Source organism: Oncorhynchus nerka, linkage group LG19 (assembly GCF_034236695.1).
Source record: "Oncorhynchus nerka isolate Pitt River linkage group LG19, Oner_Uvic_2.0, whole genome shotgun sequence".
NCBI lineage: Eukaryota > Metazoa > Chordata > Actinopteri > Salmoniformes > Salmonidae > Oncorhynchus > Oncorhynchus nerka.
The window spans coordinates 23,272,505-23,293,964 of NC_088414.1; the positions used below are offsets into that span (position 1 = coordinate 23,272,505).

At 42.5% G+C, this 21,460-nt stretch overlaps 1 protein-coding gene across 3 annotated transcripts in view; it reads left to right on the forward strand.

Annotated features, from left to right (window-relative positions):
* The window catches only part of LOC115101207 (colorectal mutant cancer protein-like), a 133,503-nt gene that overhangs the window by 82,804 nt on the left and 29,239 nt on the right, over window positions 1-21,460 (forward strand). For all 3 annotated transcript variants that reach the window (XM_065004794.1, XM_065004795.1, XM_065004796.1), the window contains 5 exons: window positions 4,599-4,805; window positions 12,237-12,383; window positions 13,745-13,834; window positions 18,683-18,831; window positions 21,108-21,248. In XM_065004794.1, the coding sequence (XP_064860866.1) occupies window positions 4,599-4,805; window positions 12,237-12,383; window positions 13,745-13,834; window positions 18,683-18,831; window positions 21,108-21,248 (734 nt within the window). The remainder of the gene's footprint in view (window positions 1-4,598; window positions 4,806-12,236; window positions 12,384-13,744; window positions 13,835-18,682; window positions 18,832-21,107; window positions 21,249-21,460) is intronic.

A 21,460-nucleotide genomic window follows, 5' to 3' on the forward strand; every position in this document is an offset into this window, starting at 1 on the left:
CATTTGTTGATATTGGGTGTTCCTGGTGGCACAGACAAGTTTAAGTTACTCCACACGTTCCATAGCAGTAGCTGGGCTTATAAAAACGTACTTTATATAATATAGAGCCCAGGCTGTTATCTCAGGTTTTGAATCTGAATTTAGAGAAGTGAATTTGAATGTATCCAAGAAGTTGAATATAGGAAACTTTGAAAACTTCAAATAATAGTTTGTATCAACAATGAATGCAATATCTTCCATATTAAAACCGAATGTTAAGTGCATTTGGAAAGTATTCAGACCCCTGACTTTTCCCACATTTTGTTATGTTACAGACTTATTATTATTTTTTATATCAATTTTAGAATATCCTCATCAATCGCCACACATTACCCCATAAGGACAAAGAAAGAAAAAAAGTATAATTTCTTTGCAAATGTATTAAAAATAAAAACAGATACCTTATTTACCCAAGTATTCAGACCCTTTGCTATGAGACTCAAAATTGACCTCAGGTGCATCCTATTTCCATTGATCATCCAGATGTTTCTATAACTTGATTGGAGTCCATCTATGGTAAATTCAGTTGTTTGGAAATTATTTGGAAAGGTACCTCTATTATAATCCCCCACAGTTTACAGTGCATGTCAGAGCAAAAACCAAGCCATGAGGTTGAAGGAATTGTCCGTAGAGCTCCAAGACAGGATGTTGTCGAGTCAAAGATCTGGGGAAGGGTACCAAAACATTTCTGCAACATTGAAGGTCCCAAAGAACACAGTGGCCTCCATCATTCTGAAATGGGAGAAGTTTGAACCATCAAGACTCTTCCTTGAGCTGGCCACCTGGCTAAACTGAGCAATCAGGGGAGAAGGGCCTTGGTCAGGGAGGTGACCAAGAACCCAATGGTCACTCTGACAGAGCTCCAGAGTTCCTCTGTGGAGATGGGAGAACCTTCCAGAAGGACAACCATCTCTGCAGCAATCCACCAATCAGGCCTTTATGGTAGAGTGGCCAGACGGAAGCCACTCTTCAGTAAAAGGCACATGACAGCCGCTTGGAGTTTGCCAAAATGAGAAACAAGATTATTACAATTATTATATTTTTCACATTTATTTCACCAGTTAGGCCAGTTGATGGAATTGATGGAATTAGTTCAATATCCTTCCAGGATATCCGGGGCAGGTCGATTAGAAAGGCCTGCTCGCTGAAGTGTTTTAGGGAGCGTTTGACAGTGATGAGCGGTGGTTGTTTGATCGCAGACCCATTACGAACGCAGGCAACGAGGCAGTGATCACTGAGATCCTGGTTGAAGACAGCAGAGGTGTATTTAGAGGGCAGGTTGGTCAGGATGATATCTATGCGGGTGCCTGTGCAGGCTATCTCTACAGGAGATCACAACTCCACCCCCTTTGGTATTTCTATCTTTGGTCTGATGAAACCAAGATTGAACTCTTTGGCCTGAATGCCAAGCGGCACGTCTGGAGGAAACCTGGTACCATCCTTACGGGGAAGCATGGTGGTGGCAGGACTGCGAGACTAGTCAGGATCGAGGGAAAGATGAACAGAGCAAAGTACAGGGAGATCCTTGATGAAAACCTGCTCTAGAGCACTCAGGACCTCAGACTAGTGTGAAGGTTCACCTTCCGACAGGACAACGACCCTAAGCACACAGCCACGGCACGCAGGAGGGGGGACCAGTCTCTGAATATCCTTGAGTGGCCCAAACGGACCCAATCGAACATCTCTGGAGAGACCTGAAAATGGCTGTGCAGCAACGCTCCCCATCCAACCTGACAGAGCTTGAGAGGATCTGCATAGAAGAACAGGTGTGCCAAGCTTGTAGCGTCATACCCAAGAAGACTCAAGCCTATAATCACTGCCAAAGGTGCTTCAACAAGGTACTGAGTAAAGGGTCTGAATACATATGTAAATATGATATTTCCAAAAAACTGTTTTTGCTTTGTCATTATGGGGTATCGTGTGTAGTTTGTTGTGTTACGGCCTTGATTTAACATGTATGAATTTAATAAAAACAGCACTGTAAATATTCAATTGAATTTTATAACAGAATTAAATATTTATTCAATTCAGTGTCAAATCGTGAAATACAAGTCCAAATGATGAACTCTATGATTCAATTTGTGCATTCCAAATTCCAAAATATGAAATTCCATTTCAGTATCCTAATACAAATGCAAAACTTTTGCTCCATAGCTGGCCTGGTATGAGATCTACAGCAGTCGATGAGACTTGGGAAGCTCATTCCATTTCCTTTCACTGTTTAAACCAATTTCCTCTTCATCAAACCCCTCCCCCCTCTCTCTCCTGCTCTCTCGCTATCGCTCTTGCTCTGTTTGGGAGCTGTGAGAGGGAAATGGATGGATGGAGGGATAAGAGAGGTTGACTCTCTGGGGTGGAGAGGAGATGAAGGTGGGACTCAAGCGTGTCTCTAAGCCCACTACAAACCTATGAATCACTCTGGCATCAGAGAGTGAGGATCTGTAAAGACAGACATGGTCATAGACTCTAACCATTTGCCATATCTCACACGCGCGTACGCACGCACTCACAGAGTTATACACTCTGAAATATGGGCACTTTGAGAGATCAGGGGTTTCTTACACTAGATTTAAAAAATGAAAAAGTCACATGTACATAAATCATAGTCTTGGATACTTGTTCTACTCATGTAAATTGAGACGCATGATGGACTACACTACCCACAAATTATTAACATACAAATTGTGAACTGCTATGTAGGGTAAAAGTCTGCAAAAACGAATGTGCCTGACATGTTAGATTTTCTTGTTTTGTCTGTCTCACTTTTGTTTTGTCTCCTTGTTAGTTTTTCTGATATAATTTTCTTGTCTCTTGCTTGGGGTTACTACAAGATACCAAATGGTTCTTCTTTGTGATGCCAATTCAATGAGTCCCAGAGAATCCACAGTCATTCACATTTGGTTACTAGAATTGTTACCATTAATCTCAATCTCAACACCCTATATACAGTTGACGTTTACATACACCTTAGCCAAGTACATTTAAAATCAGTTTTTCACAATTCCTGACATTTAATCCTTGTAAAAATTCCCTGTCTTAGGTCAGTTTGGATCACCACTTTATTTTAAGAATGTGAAATGTCAGAATAATAGTAGAGAGAACGATTTATTTCCACTTTTATTTCTTTCATCACATTCCCAGTGTGTCAGAAGTTTACATTACACTCAATTTGTATTTGGTAGCAATTGCTTTTAAATTCTTTAACTTGGGTCAAACGTTTCGGGTAGCCTTCCACAAGCTTCCCACAATAAGTTGGGTCAATCTTGGCCCATTCCTCCTGACAGAGCTGGTGTAACTGAGTCAGGTTTGTAGGCCTCCTTGCACGCACACGCCTTTTCAGGTTTTCGATTTTCTGTAGGATTGAGGTTAGGGCTTTGTGATGGCCACTCCAATACTTTGACTTTGTTGTCCTTAAGCCATTTTGCCACAACTTTGGAAGAATTCTTGGGGTCATTGTCCATTTGGAAGACCCATTTGCGACCAAGCTTTAACTTCCTGACTGATGTCTTAAGATGTTGCTTCAAAATATCCACATAATTGTCCTGCCTCATGATGCCATCTGTTTTGTCCCTCCTGCAGCAAAGCACCCCCACAACATGATGCTGCCACCCCCTCCATCCCCCTTTTCCTCCAAACATAACAATGGTCATTATGGCCAAACAGTTCTATTTTTGTTTCATCAGACCAGAGGACATTTCTTCATGTGCAGTTGCAAACCGTAGTCTGGCTTTTTTATGGCGGTTTTGGAGCAGTGGCTTCTTCCTTGCTGAGCAGCCTTTCAGGTTATGTCGATACAGGACTCGTTTTATTGTGGATATAGATACTTTTGAACCTGTTTCCTCCAGCATCTTCACAAGGTCCTTTGCTGTTGTGGGATTGATTTGCACTTTTCACACCAAAAGTACGTTCATCTCTAGTAGACAGAACGCGCCTCCTTCCTGAGCGGTATGACGGCTACATGGTCCCATGGTGTTTATACTTGCGTACTATTGTTTATAGAGATGAAGGTGATACCTTCAGGCATTTGGAAATTGCTCCCAAGGATGAACCAGACTTGTGGAGGTCTACAATGTTTTTTTTCTGAGGTCTTGGCTGATTTCTTTTGGTTTTCCCATGATGTCAAACAAAGAGGCACTGAGTTTGAAGGTAGGCCTTGAAATACATCCACAGGTACACCCCCAATTGACTCAAATAATGTCGATCAGTCTATCAGAAGCTTCTAAAGCCATGCCATAATTTTCTGGAATTTTCGAAGATGTTTAAAGGCACAGTCAACTTTGTGTATGTAAACTTCTGACCCACTTGAATTGTGATGCAGTGAACTATAAGTGAAATAATCTGTCTGTAAACAATTGTTGGAAAAATGACTTGTGTCATTCACAAAGTAGATGTCCTAACCGACTTGCCAAAACTATAGTTTGTTAACAAGAAATATTTGGAGTGGTTGAAAAACAAGTTTTAATGACTCCAACCTAAGTGTATGTAAACTTCTGACTTCAACTGTACACACGGCACTTTAAAATAAAATAATGTTCCCCCTCTTTCCTCCTTTCCCCCAGACGGTGGAGGAGATCGAGGGGGCCTTGGGCCGGGACTTCTACCCCAGCCTGTCGGAGGAGCGTATGCACTGGCAGAAGGAGCTGGTCGGCCTGAGGGAAGAGAACGAGAGCCTGACGGCCATGCTGTGCTCCAAGGAGGAGGACCTGAACCGCACCAAGGCCACCATGAACGCCATCCGGGAGGAACGTGACCGCTTGAGGCGACGGGTCAGTCAGCTGGGTCCTGTTATTATGATTTTTAAAAAGCATTTTCTGTCATTTGGTTTATGGGTTTTGTTCGGTTTTTTTGTGTACCTTTTGAGCCTTTCCACATGACTGTGTTGGTGGCTGACAGACTGGGGTGCATCGTTGCTTATTATTACTAAGACGGGTTTACATACATTTTTATTGAATCTGACCCATAAGTCAATACGATACAAAAAGGTATCTAGTGAGGTGGAAGGAAGAAAGAAGAGACTCAACATAGCTGTATGTTTCTTAGTTTGAATTCGCTTCCATGTATTTTATTAGATCCCGAAAAAGTTGTGAGAACTTGAGCCTATTGCCAAATCTCTGGTAAATGTGTCCTAGTGTGAACCTGTTCTAGGCAGAGAACTAAGACTGAATCTGAATGAATAAAAAAATTCTCTCCACAGAGGCTCTAAGCTGCAATTATGGTCCACCATGTCCGTTGGATTGAAAGATCTGCGGCGATCAGTTCAAATATAGACATGTTCTCTGATGCTTTGTCGCTAGGCCACTGCATTGACAGACACTCGCACGTACCATTTCTAATTCCAGGAAGTTTATTCAGGGAAGTCTGAAGGAGAAGAAGACATTACTGGGCACCAGTGGCAAGACACGTGTATTTATCCTTGCTCCTGCAAGAATGAACCCTTTGAATTTTCCAGCTGCGAACTGAGTTCTGCTTTCTGAACCAAACTATGGATGGTGCGCCGGTTGGGGCAGCCATCTGAATCAATACGTTGAGCGTTTTTAGACACATAATCAAATCTGGTGTCCTCCCAAGGCTTGCTGGAGCTAGTTAGGACCGTAATGCGATTAGACCGCGAGATGTATCGAGCGAAAAATGGCCAGGCCGACCTAACCAGCCTCACTAATTCTGGCGGGTCCTCAAAGGAGTCCTAGACGCAGCAGAAAAAGCATCCCAGCTCAGCTCAGAGCACTCGTTCCTCCCACCCTCTCAATTTCTCTTCTCCTCTTTCCTCTAATGAAATCTGTCTGTTTTACAGAGAAATTGGACAAATGCATTGCATTGCTATTTCAATGTGGGGCTCCTTAAAGGATTTGCTATGCACACACCAGCGCGTCCTTGGGGGCCCGCTTCCTCCCGCCCAGCCTTTTAAAATATGGATTCCCCCTCATTTGAGACTCAAGGTCCAGATACGATCTTAACTTTCCTTCCATAGGCTGTTGCCCTCCATTGAAGGACAGGTATTTACTGTGGTAGTAAGCATCTTTTACACCTTTTACAGTACCGGTACTGTATGTGTCTTGTCCACATAATTCAGCTGTGTCAGCATTTTGTTTACGATACCAAAGAGCGTTTGAATTTAAAGGCCAGATACAGAACACTATATATTGGCACGTCATTGTAAGCCTTCTAAGCTTTTACAATGCACTCCACTCATAATAAGAATCACATATGTTGGACTCAACCACTTCCAGAGGAAACACCACAGTATAAGGCAGTGTATACTGGACCAAAATGTAAACGCACCATGGTAAGTGTTGGTCCCATGTTTCATGAGCTGAAATAAAAGATATGAGAAATTGTCCATATACACAAAAATCTTATTTCTCTCAAATTTTGTGTGTAAATTTGGTGAGCATATCTCCTTTGCCAAGATAATCCATCCAGTTGACATTTGTTGCATATGAAGAAGATTAAACAGCATGAGCATTACACAGGTGCACCTTGTGCTAGGGACAATAACAAGCCACTCTAAAATGTGCTGTTTTGTCACACAATGCCACAAATGTCTCAAGATTTGAGGGAGTGTACAATTGGCATGCTGACTGCAGGAATGTCCACCAGAGTTGTTGCCAGCCTCACAACCACAGACCACATGTAACCACGCCAGCCCAGGACCTTCACTTCCGGCTTCTTCACCTGCGGGATTGTCTGAGACCTGCCACTCGAACAGCTGATGAAACTGAGGAATATTTCTGTCTTTAATAAAGCTCTTTGTGGGGAAAAACTCATTCTGATTGGCTGGCCTGGCGCTGCAATGGCTGGACCTGGCTCCCAGGCCCACCCATGGCTGCGCCCCCTGCCCTGTTATGTAAAATCCATAGATTAGGGCCTAATGAATGTATTTCAATTGACTGATTTCCTTATATGAACTTTAACTCAGTAAAATCGTTCAAATTGTGGCATATTGCCGTTTATATTGTTGTTCAGTATACATTTTAAAATCAGCTGGATACAAGAACAGTCCTGGACAGATGTGCATGTGAGTCAAACAAAGTCCTCTGTTTATAAACTAGCCAGAACCAAATAGAACCAGAATCATATTATTTGCCGTTTCTTTTCTCAGGGATCATGAGGTGAGAAAGCTGGCTAGAGGACTAGTTCATAATGTCGCAGTCATCTCTGTGTCCTCAGCACATGGCAGCCATGTTTTCTTTTTCAGACCCTCGGCTCCCAGGGAGTTTCTCAGGAGAAGAGAACAGGATAAACAGCAGTGTTCAATGTTATGGCCAAGCTTTCCCTCATTCTTTTACATGCTCTCTCTATCTCTCTCTCACTCACATTTATTGGCTTGGGAAACATACTATATACTTACATTGCCAAAGCAAGTGAAATTAACAATACAAAGTGAACAGTCATTGTCTATATACAGTTGTCGTGACTTTACATTCATTAATCTGACTATCTTTAATTGTTACCCGACTTTAAATTAATAATGTAACAATTAACTCATTAGGATTTGGGGCACCACGGAAGAAGATGTTTAGAGAGTTACCATCTGCCGAATTAAGCTATACTGTATAAGGTCTTTACCTATTTAATCAATAAACAGTCATCTTATTACTCATTGCAGTGGCTTGTGAAAAATGTTACCCCCCTTGGCATTTTTCCTATTTTGTTGCCTTACAACCTGGAATTAAAATCGATTTTATCATTATCATGTATCATTTGATTTACACAACATGCCTACCGCTTTCAAGATGCAAAATATTTTTAATTGTGAAGCAAACAAGAAATAAGACAAAAAAACAGAACTTGAGCGTGCATAACTATTCACCACCCAAAGTCAATACTTTGTAGAGCCACCTTTTGCAGCAATTTCAGCTGCAAGTCTCTTGGGGTATGTCTCTATAAGCTTGGCACATCTAGCCACTGGGATTTTTGCCCTTTCTTCAATGCAAAACTGCTTCAGCTCCTTCAAGTTGGATGGGTTCCACTGGTGTACAGGAATCTTTAAGTCATACCACAGATTCTCAATTGGATTGAGGTCTGAGCTTTGACTAGGCCATTCCAAGACATTTAAATGTTTCCCCTTAAACCACTTGAGTGTTGCTATAGCAGTATGCTGTCATTCTACCCCTGAACAGGCAGTTAACCCACTGTTCCTAAGCCGTCATTGAAAATAAGAATTTGTTCTTAACTGACTTGCCTAGTTAAATAAAGGTAAAATAAAAATTGTCCTGCTGGAAGGTGAACCTCCGTCCCAGTCTCAAATCTCTGGATGACTGAAACAGGTTTCCCTCAATAATTTCCCTGTATTTAGCGCCATCATCATTCCTTCAATTTTGACCAGTTTCCCTGTCCCTGCCGATGGAAAAAAAACAGATCCCTGCCGATGGATTTTTTTCATGCCAAAAAGCTCAATTTGAGTCTCATCTGACCAGAGTACCTTCTTCCATATGTTTGGGGAGTCTCCCACATGCCTTTTGGCCAACACCAAACATGTTTGCTTCTTCTTTTTTAAGCAATGGCTTTTTTCTGGCCACTTTTCTGTAAAGTGTATGGCTTAAAGTGGTCCTATGGACAGATACGCCAATCTCTGCTGTGGAGCTTTGCAGCTCCTTCAGGTTTATCTTTGGTATCTGTGTTGCCTCTCTGATTAATGCCCTACATGCCTGGTCCGTGAGTTTTGATGGGCGGCACTCTCTTGGCATGTTTGCCCCTTCCTTAGTGACGTTGCAGACTCTGAGGCCTTTCAGAACAGGTGTATATATACTGACATCATGTGACAGATCATGTGACACTTAGATTTCACACAAGGGGACTTTATTTAACTAATTATGTGACTTCTGAAGGTAATTGGTTGCACCAGATCTTATTTAGGGGCTTCATAGCAAAGTGGTTGAATCCATATACACGCACCACTTTTCAGTTTTTCTTTTTTTGGAACAAGTTGTTTTTTAAATTTCACTTCAGCAATTTGGACTATTTTGTGTATGTCCATTACATGAAATCCAAATAAAAATCTATTTAAATTACTGGTTGTAATGCAACAAAATAGGGAAACTGCAAAGGGGATGAGTACTTTTGCAAGGCACTGTACTTTTTATCAAATACTCATTCTGAACTATCGTAATGTTCTTGGATCTGCAAAACCCCCAGCCTTGCTCATTATTCAGTACTACACATGGGTTTAATTATTTATTTGCTAGCTAACTAAATAATAACACAGAATTAACATACACACTTTACATGAGACAAAGGTGCCTAGTGGACTGACAAAATATGACGGCTTTTACACAGAGATGGAGAGGGGGAAAAAGAGAGAGACCGAGAAAAACGTAAACATTCTATAACTATTCTCCCATTAAACATATACTTTGCACATGAACCGCCGCCAATTTGGAATAAGAAATCATGAATGTGTTTACATGTGTGAAATGCCTTTGTTCGTTGTTTATTTCGGTCGGAAACAAGCCTTCTCTGAAAGTTGTTAGCCTTCCAGCTGTATGGCTCTGATTGTCTGAAAGGGCTATCCCCTTTCCCGTCTTCTACTGTTGTTCACTCTGGAAGATAACAGCCATGTCGACGGTTCCCATTGGTGATGAGCGTAGTAGGATAGTCTCACTTAGATGAGCTTTTCTCAATATCTGACTTAAGACAGCTGTACCAGTGATTTTCTGAGATGAGCTTTTCGCCTCTTCCTCCTCGTGTTGGTATTCAGGATTCGGACCACAATAGACATGAGCTGCAGCTCTTCGTCTCTCTGGTCTAAAGGAAGGTGAGTATTTCTTCACCCCATTTAAAACATGTAGCTCTCGCCTCACGTTTCCTGGTCTAATGTTAATTTCGTAACAAAGGCTTTTTATGCACTCTGGCCAAAAGGGGCGTTCCATCATGCTGACAAGCTCTCTGACCTCACCCGGGGCGTGGCTACTTAATGTGCAAAGGATATGATTAGAAGTTCTCTCTTACCCGTCCTAAAAGCTCTTTCATATCTTAACAAAAATACTTGAATCATTTTTCATATTGTATTCACAACATATTGGATGAAAACTGGACAGATAAAGTGGGTATCCTTTCCAAGTTGTAGTATTTGGTCCATACCGTTTTTAATAACATCACAAAATGAAAAACAATATGACATTAGTTTCCTATGTCTCCCCACTGACTATTTCCCATGTCGTTACTTTAGAAATATTGTTCCATGATTCACTTTTTTAACGTTAAGAGTTTTCGGACTGCAAAAATCTCTCTAGACAACAGCATTTCTTTGGTTGATACTAAAGGGTAGAGAGAGAGAGTTCTCTCCTGCTTAAATTTACGACCAGGTGTGGAGGTTTCAAAACCCCCACGGTTCTCTCTTCCCCTCATTTGTCGGTGGGAGAGGGTCTGGTTATTGTCAGCCATTGCTAAGCTGACCTGAACCATTGTGATCCTCACAGGACAGTCATGACACAGTGTTGTAACAATGTGCAAATACTTAAAGTAGAAAATGGAAAATAAATAAACGTAAATACATGTTTGTTTTTCTTCAAACACCATTGTTAACAGGTCACAAATCTTGCTGCTGTGATTGCACGCTGTGGGTCTGGAATTGTATTTGTTTTCAAATCTTTGTGGGTCTGTGTAATCTGAGGGTATTATGTATCTCTAATATGCTCATACATTTGGCAGGAGGTTAGGAAGTGCAGCTCAGTTTTGAATGGATTTTGTAGGCAGTGTGCACAGCCTGTACATAGTCAAAGCTTTTCTTAATTTTGGGTCAGTCACAGTGGTCCGGTATTCTGCCACTGTACTCTGTTTAGGGCCAAATAGCGTTCTAGTTTGCTCACTGAAAAGAAAAATATATATTTACAATGTGTCACGTAATATTGTTTTGTGTTCTCATGATTTCGGTTGGGTCTAATTGTGTTTCCAGGACCAGCTTGCTATCTCTCCCTCTCTCCTACACCCTGTCTGTCCTTGCTCTCCCTCTCTCATTCCCAGTGTCTGCTTCACTGTCAACCTTTCCCCACTCTCCTCTAGCCCCCCTCTTTCTGTCACTCACTTTCTCTTCTGTTTCCGCTCTACCCTTTTTCTCTCTATCTGTCTCTGAAAGTCTCCTCTCCCCTGGCGTCCGTAGGGAAATAGAGGTGGGCAAAATCTGTTCTCGCAGTCTGGCTGGCGGAGGCAGAGACAGAGTTAGTGGCAGATGCAGGCTTATCGCCTCAGCTGTTTTCCAGGCCAGTATGTCTGCCCTAGAGGAAGCCTGATTTAAATTTCAGACCATACATTTGATGTAGATAGATTTACCTGTGCCTATAATGCCACATGTATGTGTGCAATTTAAAGGTTTGCCTATATTATTGACAACATGCAGGTAGCTAACATGAATTTGAATTCTTGTCATGTGTATTCAGCTATCCAGTGCTGCCAACAACTCATGCCAGTTGCTGACTGTTTGCGGGTATATATTGTGGTGTCTCTGTGTGTACAATGGGTGCTGTGTAAAGCACAAAAGGCCATTGTTTTCAAAATCAAGTTTGCTGAGATTTCACTGTTTATATAGTATTTTCGTGAGCCAGGGGTCAAACTAATGTTCTTTATTTTCCACGCTTTTCCTGGCAGAGGAAGCTTTCTCTCTCTGACACATACACACACCCCAACATTCATGCACACAACCACACACACACACCTGGAGCCTAAACTGCTTAGGGTTGTGAAGAAGTAACAACACATTGACAACAGCATTTGATTTTGTATACAAGCTGCAAGCATAATACAGACAAATCCAAGCTTGCATACAAATTCATTGCGAGATCTGGCAAGCCATTCCAAATAGCTTTTTGATGCTGAATATAGAGTGAGAAGAAGCCTGTCAGCAGTGGAGTGACTCAAGTACCCTGTTGCCTCTGCATTCATGACATCATTACTGTCCCAAAATTCCTGCCTTTGCCCACTGCTTTAAAGAAATGGGATGGATCCTCACATTGTCTAAAACTGGAGCAAGAAGTGGTTAAAGTTGCAACTAACTGAGCCCTTTTGTCAATCCTCTGTATGATGAGGTCATAAGCAGTTGTGGGTTTTCAGCAGGTCTGGGTGTTATTGATGTTTTATTGATGTTATTTTAATGTTTTGCCATGACCACCAGCTTATGTGTGTCTTTGCGTGCCATATAATTTAATAGAACACGTTCACATTAAATAGTCATATAATATATCTCTATGGTGTCTTATCACCAGGTGCGGGAGCTGCAGACGCGTCTCCAGAGCTCCCAGCCTGCAGGCCTGTCCAGCCCCGGGCGTCTCACCCCCGCCTCCCGTCCAATCAACCCCAGCACTGGGGAACTCAGCACCAGCAGCAGCAGTAACGACATACCTGTGGCCAAGGTAGAACACACACACTATGACATGCATAGTAAGGGGAAGAAAAAAAAGTTATGCATGTGGAAGTACATTAAAGGGTTAAGACTTCACACGGTCTTGAGTAATAGAATTGATGAAATGGAACATCGTACATTCATATGAGGTAATGCAATGTCTCTCTGGGGATCTTATGAACTCTCCTCTGGAATGACCAAGGACAAACATTTTGTTTTCTTTTTGCAATTTTCACCATCTCTTATAGTACTGTCTCTATGAGTTGAATTGCGCGCGCGCACACACACACACTAATCAGCATACTAGCCTTTGGCATGTCCAGCCAGGGAGGGACAGTGGTAATCAGGCAACCATTCGCTCTTCCACTGTCCCGTGTGTGTCCTTGACATTGAGCCTCAGAGGGAATACAATACATTAGAGCAGTGGACCTTTTCTGAGCCGAGATCACTTTCTGAGTGAAAATGAAGGCTGAGACATACCCCAGATAAAAAAAAATGTAAACCTATGCAACATTAACCTATTAAAAACAGCTCTGTAGAAATCAAGTTTGCATTATGCTATATGCCCAATTCATTATGCAATGCCTGAATTGCCCTGCCAATGATGCTCTTCTCAGGCATTACATTTCACACTGGTAATAGATCATAATTTGTTGTATTACTTGTGAGCATACATTGAAATAATGTGCTTGCTTTATGTTACTGGACTGCTTGTGCCTGCCTCTGATGGTCAGTCTCAGCAGGGGGAGTGCATCAGTGGGTCCGCCTCTCACCATCAGACTATCCCTCCGCCCTCCCCGCTTCGCTAAGACCAAAAAGGGGATGGCGAAACTCGAGTCCCGCCGCATCAGTTCTGCCTCATGTACAAATTCATGTTGTTGCTCTTATGACCAGAGTAAGTGAAATATTCCTTGATTTAAAAGAAGACCGTCGCTATTAATAACAATGCAAGCCTATCAATACACGTTGCTACTCATTCATTGAAACGGTAGTGTGAGTGGCTTATAAAAGGGATGACTAAAAATTCAACATGAACTCACTCATAAAAACAGCAGCTCTTTGCTGTAATTGTTGACAGTCTCTCTTTAGTCAATGGTTTTAGATGTTTTGAAATCACAGTATCAACTTCCTTTGCTGTGTGCTCGAGAAAGCTGTAGGTAAAAGCCTGTAGGTGCACTTGATTTTCTCTCCGGGCACGCAGAGTTGGTACCTTCAGACATATGGCAGCTGACAAAAGTGCACCGACTGCCAACAGTGCGAGACAGAAAAGAGTAGGAATGTAAGGCTGTATCGTTGTTTTTTTTTATAGAAATGTTTTGCGATTGACTAGGAATGCCTTGGAGATCAAGCAGTTTGTTGTCTTGTTGCTAGGTGGCGGAGCGGGTGAAACTGTCTAAAACCAGGTCGGAGTCTTCCTCCACCGAGAGGCCTGTTCTGGGATCAGAGATCAGCAGCATCGGGGTAAGGAGCTACTGGATGCCTATTCAGCTACTAGGCTTTGAGGGGGAAGATGGCAATGTTAAAATAAAGGAAGTAGGATAGAGAGAGGGGTAGACAGAATACGAGAGAGAGCGACAGTAGGTAGGACATTTCCTTGTAGCAGCTGGCCGATGATAACCGCAGCATCAGCAGAAGTGTTAGAGATGGGTATCTATCACCAGTATGGTGTGACAGACCTGGTGTAGCTCATACCCCACAGCTCCCCTCCCTCTGCACCCACAAAGCCTCGTTGACACTAAAGATAGATCTGACAACGTCACCTCGAACAGAGGAACGGGGGGAACTATCAACAGACCCAGATACAGTGCCATCGGAAAGTATTCAGACCCCTTTACTTTTTCACATTTTGTTACATTACAGCCTTATTCTAAAATGGAAAAAAGTTCCTCAGCAATCTACACACAATACCCCATAATGACAAAGCGAAAACAGGTTTGTATACATTTTTGCAAATGTATTAAAAACAGAAATACCTTAGTTACATAAGTATTCAGACCCTTTGCTATGAGGCTCGAATTTGATCCATTGATCATCCTTTTTTATTTATTTTTTATTTCACCTTTATTTAACCAGGTAGGCTAGTTGAGAACAAGTTCTCATTTACAACTGCGACCTGGCCAAGATAACGCATAGCAGTGTGAACAGACAACAACAGAGTTACACATGGAGTAAACAATAAACAAGTCAATAACACAGTAGAAAAAAAGAGTCTATATACATTGTGTGCAAAAGGCATGAGGAGGTAGGCGAATAATTACAATTTTGCAGATTAACACTGGAGTGATAAATGATCAGATGGTCATGTGCAGGTAGAGATACTGGTGTGCAAAAGAGCAGAAAAGTAATTAAATAAAAACAGTATGGGGATGAGGTAGGTAAATTGGGTGGGCTATACAACAATGGACTATGTACAGCTGCAGCGATCGGTTAGCTGCTCCAACTTCAGCGATTTTTGCAATTCGTTCCAGTCACAGGCAGCAGAGAACTAGAAGGAAAGGCGGCCAAATGAGGTGTTGGCTTTAGGGATGATCAGTGAGATACACCTGCTGGAGCGCGTGCTACGGGAGTCGAGGATCGGTAGGATAGTCAGTTTTACTAGGGTAAGTTTGGCGGCGTGAGTGGAGGCTTTGTTGTGGAATAGAAAGACGACTCTAGATTTTATTTTAGATTGGAGATGTTTGATATGAGTCTGGAAGGAGAGTTTACAGTCTAGCCAGACACCTAGGTACGTATAGATGTCCACATATTCTAGGTCGGAACCATCCAGGGTGGTGATGCTTGTCGGGCGTGCGGGTGCAGGCAGCGAACGGTTGAAAAGCATGCATTTGGTTTTACTAGCATTTAAGAGCAGTTTTTACAACTTGATTGGAGTCCAACTGTGTTAAATTCAATTGATTATACACGATTTGGAAAGGCACATATCTGTTTATATAAGATCCCACAGTTGACAGTGCATGTCAGATCAAAAACCAATTGAGATTGAAGGAATTGTCAGTAGAACTCTGAGACTGGATTGTTTTCATGCATGGATCTGGGGAAGGGTACCAAAACATTTCTCCAGTATTGAATGTCCCCAAGAACACAGTGGCTTCCTTCATTCTTAAATGGAAGAAGTTTGGAACCACCAAGACTCTTCCTAGAGCTGGCATCCCAGGCAAACTGAGCAATCCTGGGAAAAGGGCCACCAAGAACCCAGCTCTAGAGTTCGTCTGTGGAGATGGGAGAACCTTCCAGAAGGACAACCGTGTCTGCAGCACTCCACCAGTCAGGCCTTTATGGTAGAGTGGCCAGACGGAAGCCACTCCTCGGTAAAAGGAACATGACAGCCTGCTTGGAGTTTGCCAAAAGGCAACTAAAGACTCTCAAATCATGAGGAACAAGATTCTCTGGTCTGATGAAACCAAGATTGAACTCTTTGGCCTGAATGCCAAACGTCACATCTGGAGGAAACCTGCACCATCCCTATGATGAAGCATGGTGGTGGCAGCATCATGCTGTGAGGATGTTTTTCAGCAGCAGGGACTGGGAGACTAGTCAGGATCGTGGCAAAGATGAATGGAGCAAAGTACAGAGAGATCCTTATTGAAAACCTGCTACAGAGTGCTCACGACCTCAGACTGGGGTGAAGGTTCACCGTCCAACAGGACAACGACCCTAAGCACACAGCCAAGACAACGCAGGAGTGTCTTTGGAATAAGTCTCTGAATGTCTTTGAGTGGCCCAGCCAGAGCCCGGACTTGAACCCGATCAAACATCTCTGGAAAGACCTGAAATAGCTGTGCAGCAACGCTCCCCATCCAACCTGACAGAGCTTGAGATGATCTGCAGAGAAGAATGGGAGAAACTTCCCAAATACAGGTGTTCCAAGCTTGTATCATCATACCCAAGAAGACTCAACGTTGTAATTTATGACAAAGGTGCTTAAACAAAGTACTGAGTAAAGGGTCTGAATACTTATGTAAATGTGATATTTCAGTTTATTTTTTATAATTTAGCTAAAAAATCTAAACCTGTTTTTGCTTTGTCATTATGGGGTATTGTGGATAGATTGGTTAGTAAAAAAAGCAATTGAGTCAATTTTAGAATAAGGCTGTAACATAACAAAATGTGGAACAAGTCAAGGGGTCTTAATACTTTCCAAAGGCACTGTACAGTACAGTCGTGACCAAAAGTTTTGAGAATGACACAAATATAAATTCACACAAAGTCTGCTGCCTCAGTTTGTTTTATGGCAATTTGCATATACTCCAGAATGTTATGAAGAGTGATCAGATGAATTGCAATTAATTGCGAAGTCCCTCTTTGCCATGCAAATGAACTGAATCCCCCCCAAAAACATTTCCACTGCATTTCAGCCCTGCCACAAAAGGACCAGCTGACATCATGTCAGTGATTCTCTCGTTAACCCAGGTGTGAGTGTTGATGAGGACAAGGCTGGAGATCACTCTGTCATGCTGATTGAGTTTGAATAACAAACTGGAAGCTTCAAAAGGAGGGTGGTGCTTGGAATCATTGTTCTTCCTCTGTCAACAATGGTTACCTGCAAGGAAACATGTGCCGTCAAGGATATTGCTGCCAGTAAGATTGCACCTAAATCAACCATTTATCGGATCATCAAGAACTTCAAGGAGAGCAGTTCAATTGTTGTGAAGAAGGCTTCAGGGCGCCCAAGAAAGTCCAGCAAGCGCCAGGACCGTCTCCTAAAGTTGATTCAGCTGCGGGATCGGGGCACCACCAGTACAGAGCTTGCTCAGGAATGGCAGCAGGCAGGTGTGAGTGCATCTGCACGAACAGTGAGGCAAAGACTTATGGAGGATGGCCTGATGTCAAGAAGGGCAGCAAAGAAGCCACTTCTCTCCAGGAAAAACATCGGGGACAGACTGATAATCTGCAAAAGGTACAGGGATTGGACTGCTGAGGACAAGGGGTAAAGTCATTTTCTCTGATGAATCCCCTTTCCGATTGTTTGAGGCATCCGGAAAAAAGCTTGTCCGGAGAAGACAAGGTGAGCGCTACCATCAGTCCTGTGTCATGCCAAAAGTAAAGCATCCTGAGACTATTCATGTGTGGGGTTGCTTCCCAGCCAAGGGAGTGGGCTCACTCACAATTTTGCCTAAGAACACAGCCATGAATAAAAAATGGTACCAACACATCCTCCGAGAGCAACTTCTCCCAACCATCCAGGTTGGTGCCGAACAATGCCTTTTCCAGCATGACGGAGCACCTTGCCATAAGGCAAAAGTGATAACTAAGTGGCTCGGGGAACAAAACATCGATATTTTGGGTCCATGGCCAGGAAACTCCCCAGACCTTAATCCCATTGAGAACTTGTGGTCAATCCTCAAGAGGCAGGTGGACAAACAAAACCCCACAAATTCTGACAAACTCCAAGCATTGATTATGCAAGAATGGGCTGCCATCAGTCAGGATGTGGCCCAGAAGTTAATTGACAGCATGCCAGGGCGGATAGCAGAGGTCTTGAAAATGAAGGGTCAACACTGCAAATATTGACTCTTTGCATGAACTTCATGTAATTGTCAATAAAAGCCTTTGACACTTATGAAATGCATGTAATTATACTTCAGTATTCCATAGTAACATCTGACAAAAATATATAAAGACACTGATGCAGCAAACTTTGTGGAAATTAATATTTGTGTCATTCTCAAAACTTTTGGCCACAGCTGTACATCGTTTTATCTCTCTCCTCTTTCATTCCTCTTCTGATGCCCTCTTTTCTCTAGTGCCTCTCTCCCTTTCCTTCCCTCTCTTTTTATATCTCCCTCTCTCCCCTTGGTGTGTGTTCAGGTGTGAGTGACAGGAACCAATCCTAATGATTCCAGGGCTTCTCTTTTCCTTGAATCTCTGGCCACCAAAATTCTCTTTAGCCGGAACCCATCTGGCCCAAAAAGACTTGAAAGAGAGTGAGAGGGAAGTGCGAGAAAGAGATGCATACTGTTAGTATTCCTCTGGGACTAGGCTGAGACAGATTATGTAAAGGAGGGAGAGCAAAGTTCAATAGAAAACCTGTATACAATCTCTTGAAAAATAGTTTAATCTCAATAAAACCAATCTGTATAATTAAAGGTTATAAACACATTCTGTATAAACTCAATGTGGATTAAGAGAGTGGAGGATCACAAAGAAATCCCCTCAGTCTGCCTGACCCATTAAATTCCAATTGTGCTGTTTTTACGTTGTGATTTTTGGCTACACCTTGACTCACATTGGATGAAGATCTGTCTACTCCCCTCCATAGATGTAAATGTCAGTCTTTCCCCCATGTACCCCTGTTCCTCCTCCTCCCAGGTGTCCAGTAATGTGGCGGAGCACTTGGCACACTCCCTCCAGGACTGCTCCAACATCCAGGAGATCTTCCAGACCCTCTACTCCCACGGATCAGCCATCTCTGAGAACAAGATCAGGGAGTTTGAGGTGGAGACGGAGAGACTTAACAGGTGACACTCAAACCACGTTGCCTGTCACTTAAAGCCCTGATCTTCATCTTATAAGTAATGTTATAATAAAGTTATACTTTATCCCATTAATGTCAAAATGTACACACACCTGTCTATATAAGGTCCCACAGTTGACAGTGCAACCAAGCCATGAGGTTGAAAGAATTGTCCGTAGTGCTCCGAGACGGGATTGTGTCGAGGCACAAATCTGGGGAAGGGTACAAAAACATTTCTGCAACATTGAAGGTTCCCAAGAACGCAGTGGCCTCCATCATTCTTAAATTAAAGAAGTTTGGAACAACCAAGTATCTTCCTAGATCTGGCCAAACTGAGCAATCAGGGGATAAGGGACTTGGTCAGGGAGGTGACCAAGAAACCGATGGTCACTCTGACAGAGCTCCAGAGTTCCTCTGTAGAGATGGGAGAACCTTCCAGAATCAAATCATATCGAATTGTATTTGTCACTTGCGCTGAATACAACAGGTTTAGACCTTACAGTGAAATGCTTAATAAAAGCCCTTAACCCACAATGCAGTTTTAAGAAAATAACAACAACAAAAAAGTAACAAATAAACAAATAAAAGTAACAAATAATTAAAGAGCAGCGTCAATGTGCGGGGGCACCAGTTAGTCGAGGTAATTGCGGTAATATGTGCATGCCGGTAGAGTTATTAAAGTGACAATGCATAGATAATAAACAGAGTAGCAGCAGCTTAGAAGAGTGGGGGGGGCAATAAAAATAGTTGCCATTTGAGTAGATGTACAGGAGTCTAATGGCTTGGGGGTAGAAGCTGTTTAGAAACCTCTTGGACTTAGACTTGGCGCTCCGGTGCCTACTGCTTGCCGTCTGGTAGCAAAGAGAACAGTCTATGACTAGGGTGGCTGGTGTCTTTGACAATGCGAGTCAAGGTGACAATTGTTTGTGCCTTCCTCTGACACCACCTGGTTTTAGAATACGGCTGTAACGTAACAAATGTGGGAAAAGTTGATGGTCTGAATCATTTTCGAATGTATTGTATGTAAGTTTACATCGGTAAAATACACGAATTTGCTTTGTATTGATTTAGGATAAAAAAGGCCATGTTTAAAATGTAAACTGTAGTATTAACATCCCCTGGCCTACACTAGTTTAGAGGTTCACACTAGAGGTACTTATCTATCAGCGAGTCTTCATTATGGGCCCTTTAAGAAAGCCCAAGCCTGTGAATGAACCCGATTCAGGCACATGTTCAATATTTATGTTCTAACATGCAGGTGAATTTTTATAAAACCGGTCTTATTTCCAGCTCTTCTTTTCCTCAAAAAGCTCCCTTCAGAAGTCTGTTCCAAGCGAATGAAGTAGTAACTCTTCAAACAGTGTACTTTAGGATCTTTGGGGGGATTTCAAACTTAGCGAATTATGTTATGACGTTTCCTCATAATCCTGACTATTTGGAAGTGAGATGTGGAGATCTGAGTGTTCTCAGTAGGAGGGCTTAAGTCGTAATCCTTTGTAATTCCTGTGCGTTTTATCACTTCATTCCAGTCAGAGCTTCAGACTTAGTAGACATTTAAAGCAGATGGGTTTGAAATGTTGTGAAACACTGCTTATACAGTTCTGTAGGTCTGTCTCTCAGGCCAAATCGAATGTCAAGATCGCGGTGATTGTTCAGTTTTCTATTTTTTCGAACAAAGAACACATTACGATCACTCTTTTTTTTTAGGCTTATCCAAATGGATAAGTACGCTTAAAGGGATAGTTTACCTTGAAACCATTGTCATACCTCATAAGTGGTATAATACATCATAAGTGCGCCAATCCAAAATGAAGGGGATAGCTTGGCACCCGGTAACCTGTGACTTAGATTTTGGGGTGTGTCTACTTAAAGGTTGTTATTTTGCCCATGTTTTTATGGGATGTCTAACCACCAGGCTGCGGACACGCCCCCTTTTCTCTTCATTAAGCCCTGAGTGCTTTATCGACAGCCTTAATTATATGGATAGTTACGTGTCACTAGCTACTCTCATATAATCTACCCATAAAACCAAGGCCATTTGAGTAAGAGAGAGGAGGGTGGCTATAGTTGCACCGTCCGTTTGTCCCCTAACACTCCCTTTACTGCAATAGCTGATGTGTGATGAGCGATCTGGCACAAAATAACTGCCGTGAATCACCCAGGTGGGTGCTTTAAATCGCTGGTGGAGGGGTGACTTGCAATGTGAAGTGCTTTGAGGTATAACAAGCACTTTATACAGTAAATGTAATCCAATAATGATGACTAATGTGTGTGTTCCAGCCGCATCGAGCACCTGAAGTCTCAGAATGACCTCTTGACCATCACGTTGGAGGAGTGTAAGGGCAACGCAGAGAGGATGAGCATGCTGGTCGGCAAATACGAGTCCAACGCTACCGCCCTACGACTGGCACTGCAGTACAGGTACGCAGACACACGGACACACACACTCTCACGCGCGCACACACAAAGCAAGGCCTAACCTAATGGAGCATGCAAAATACACGTTACTCACATTCCCACACTCATGCTTGTGCTCAAGTGCCAAGGTGAAAATCTGAATCCAAATGTCTTCATCCACATCTATGGACAAGCTTCATTTTCTTAGCTAACAAATACCTTTATCAAGCTGTAAC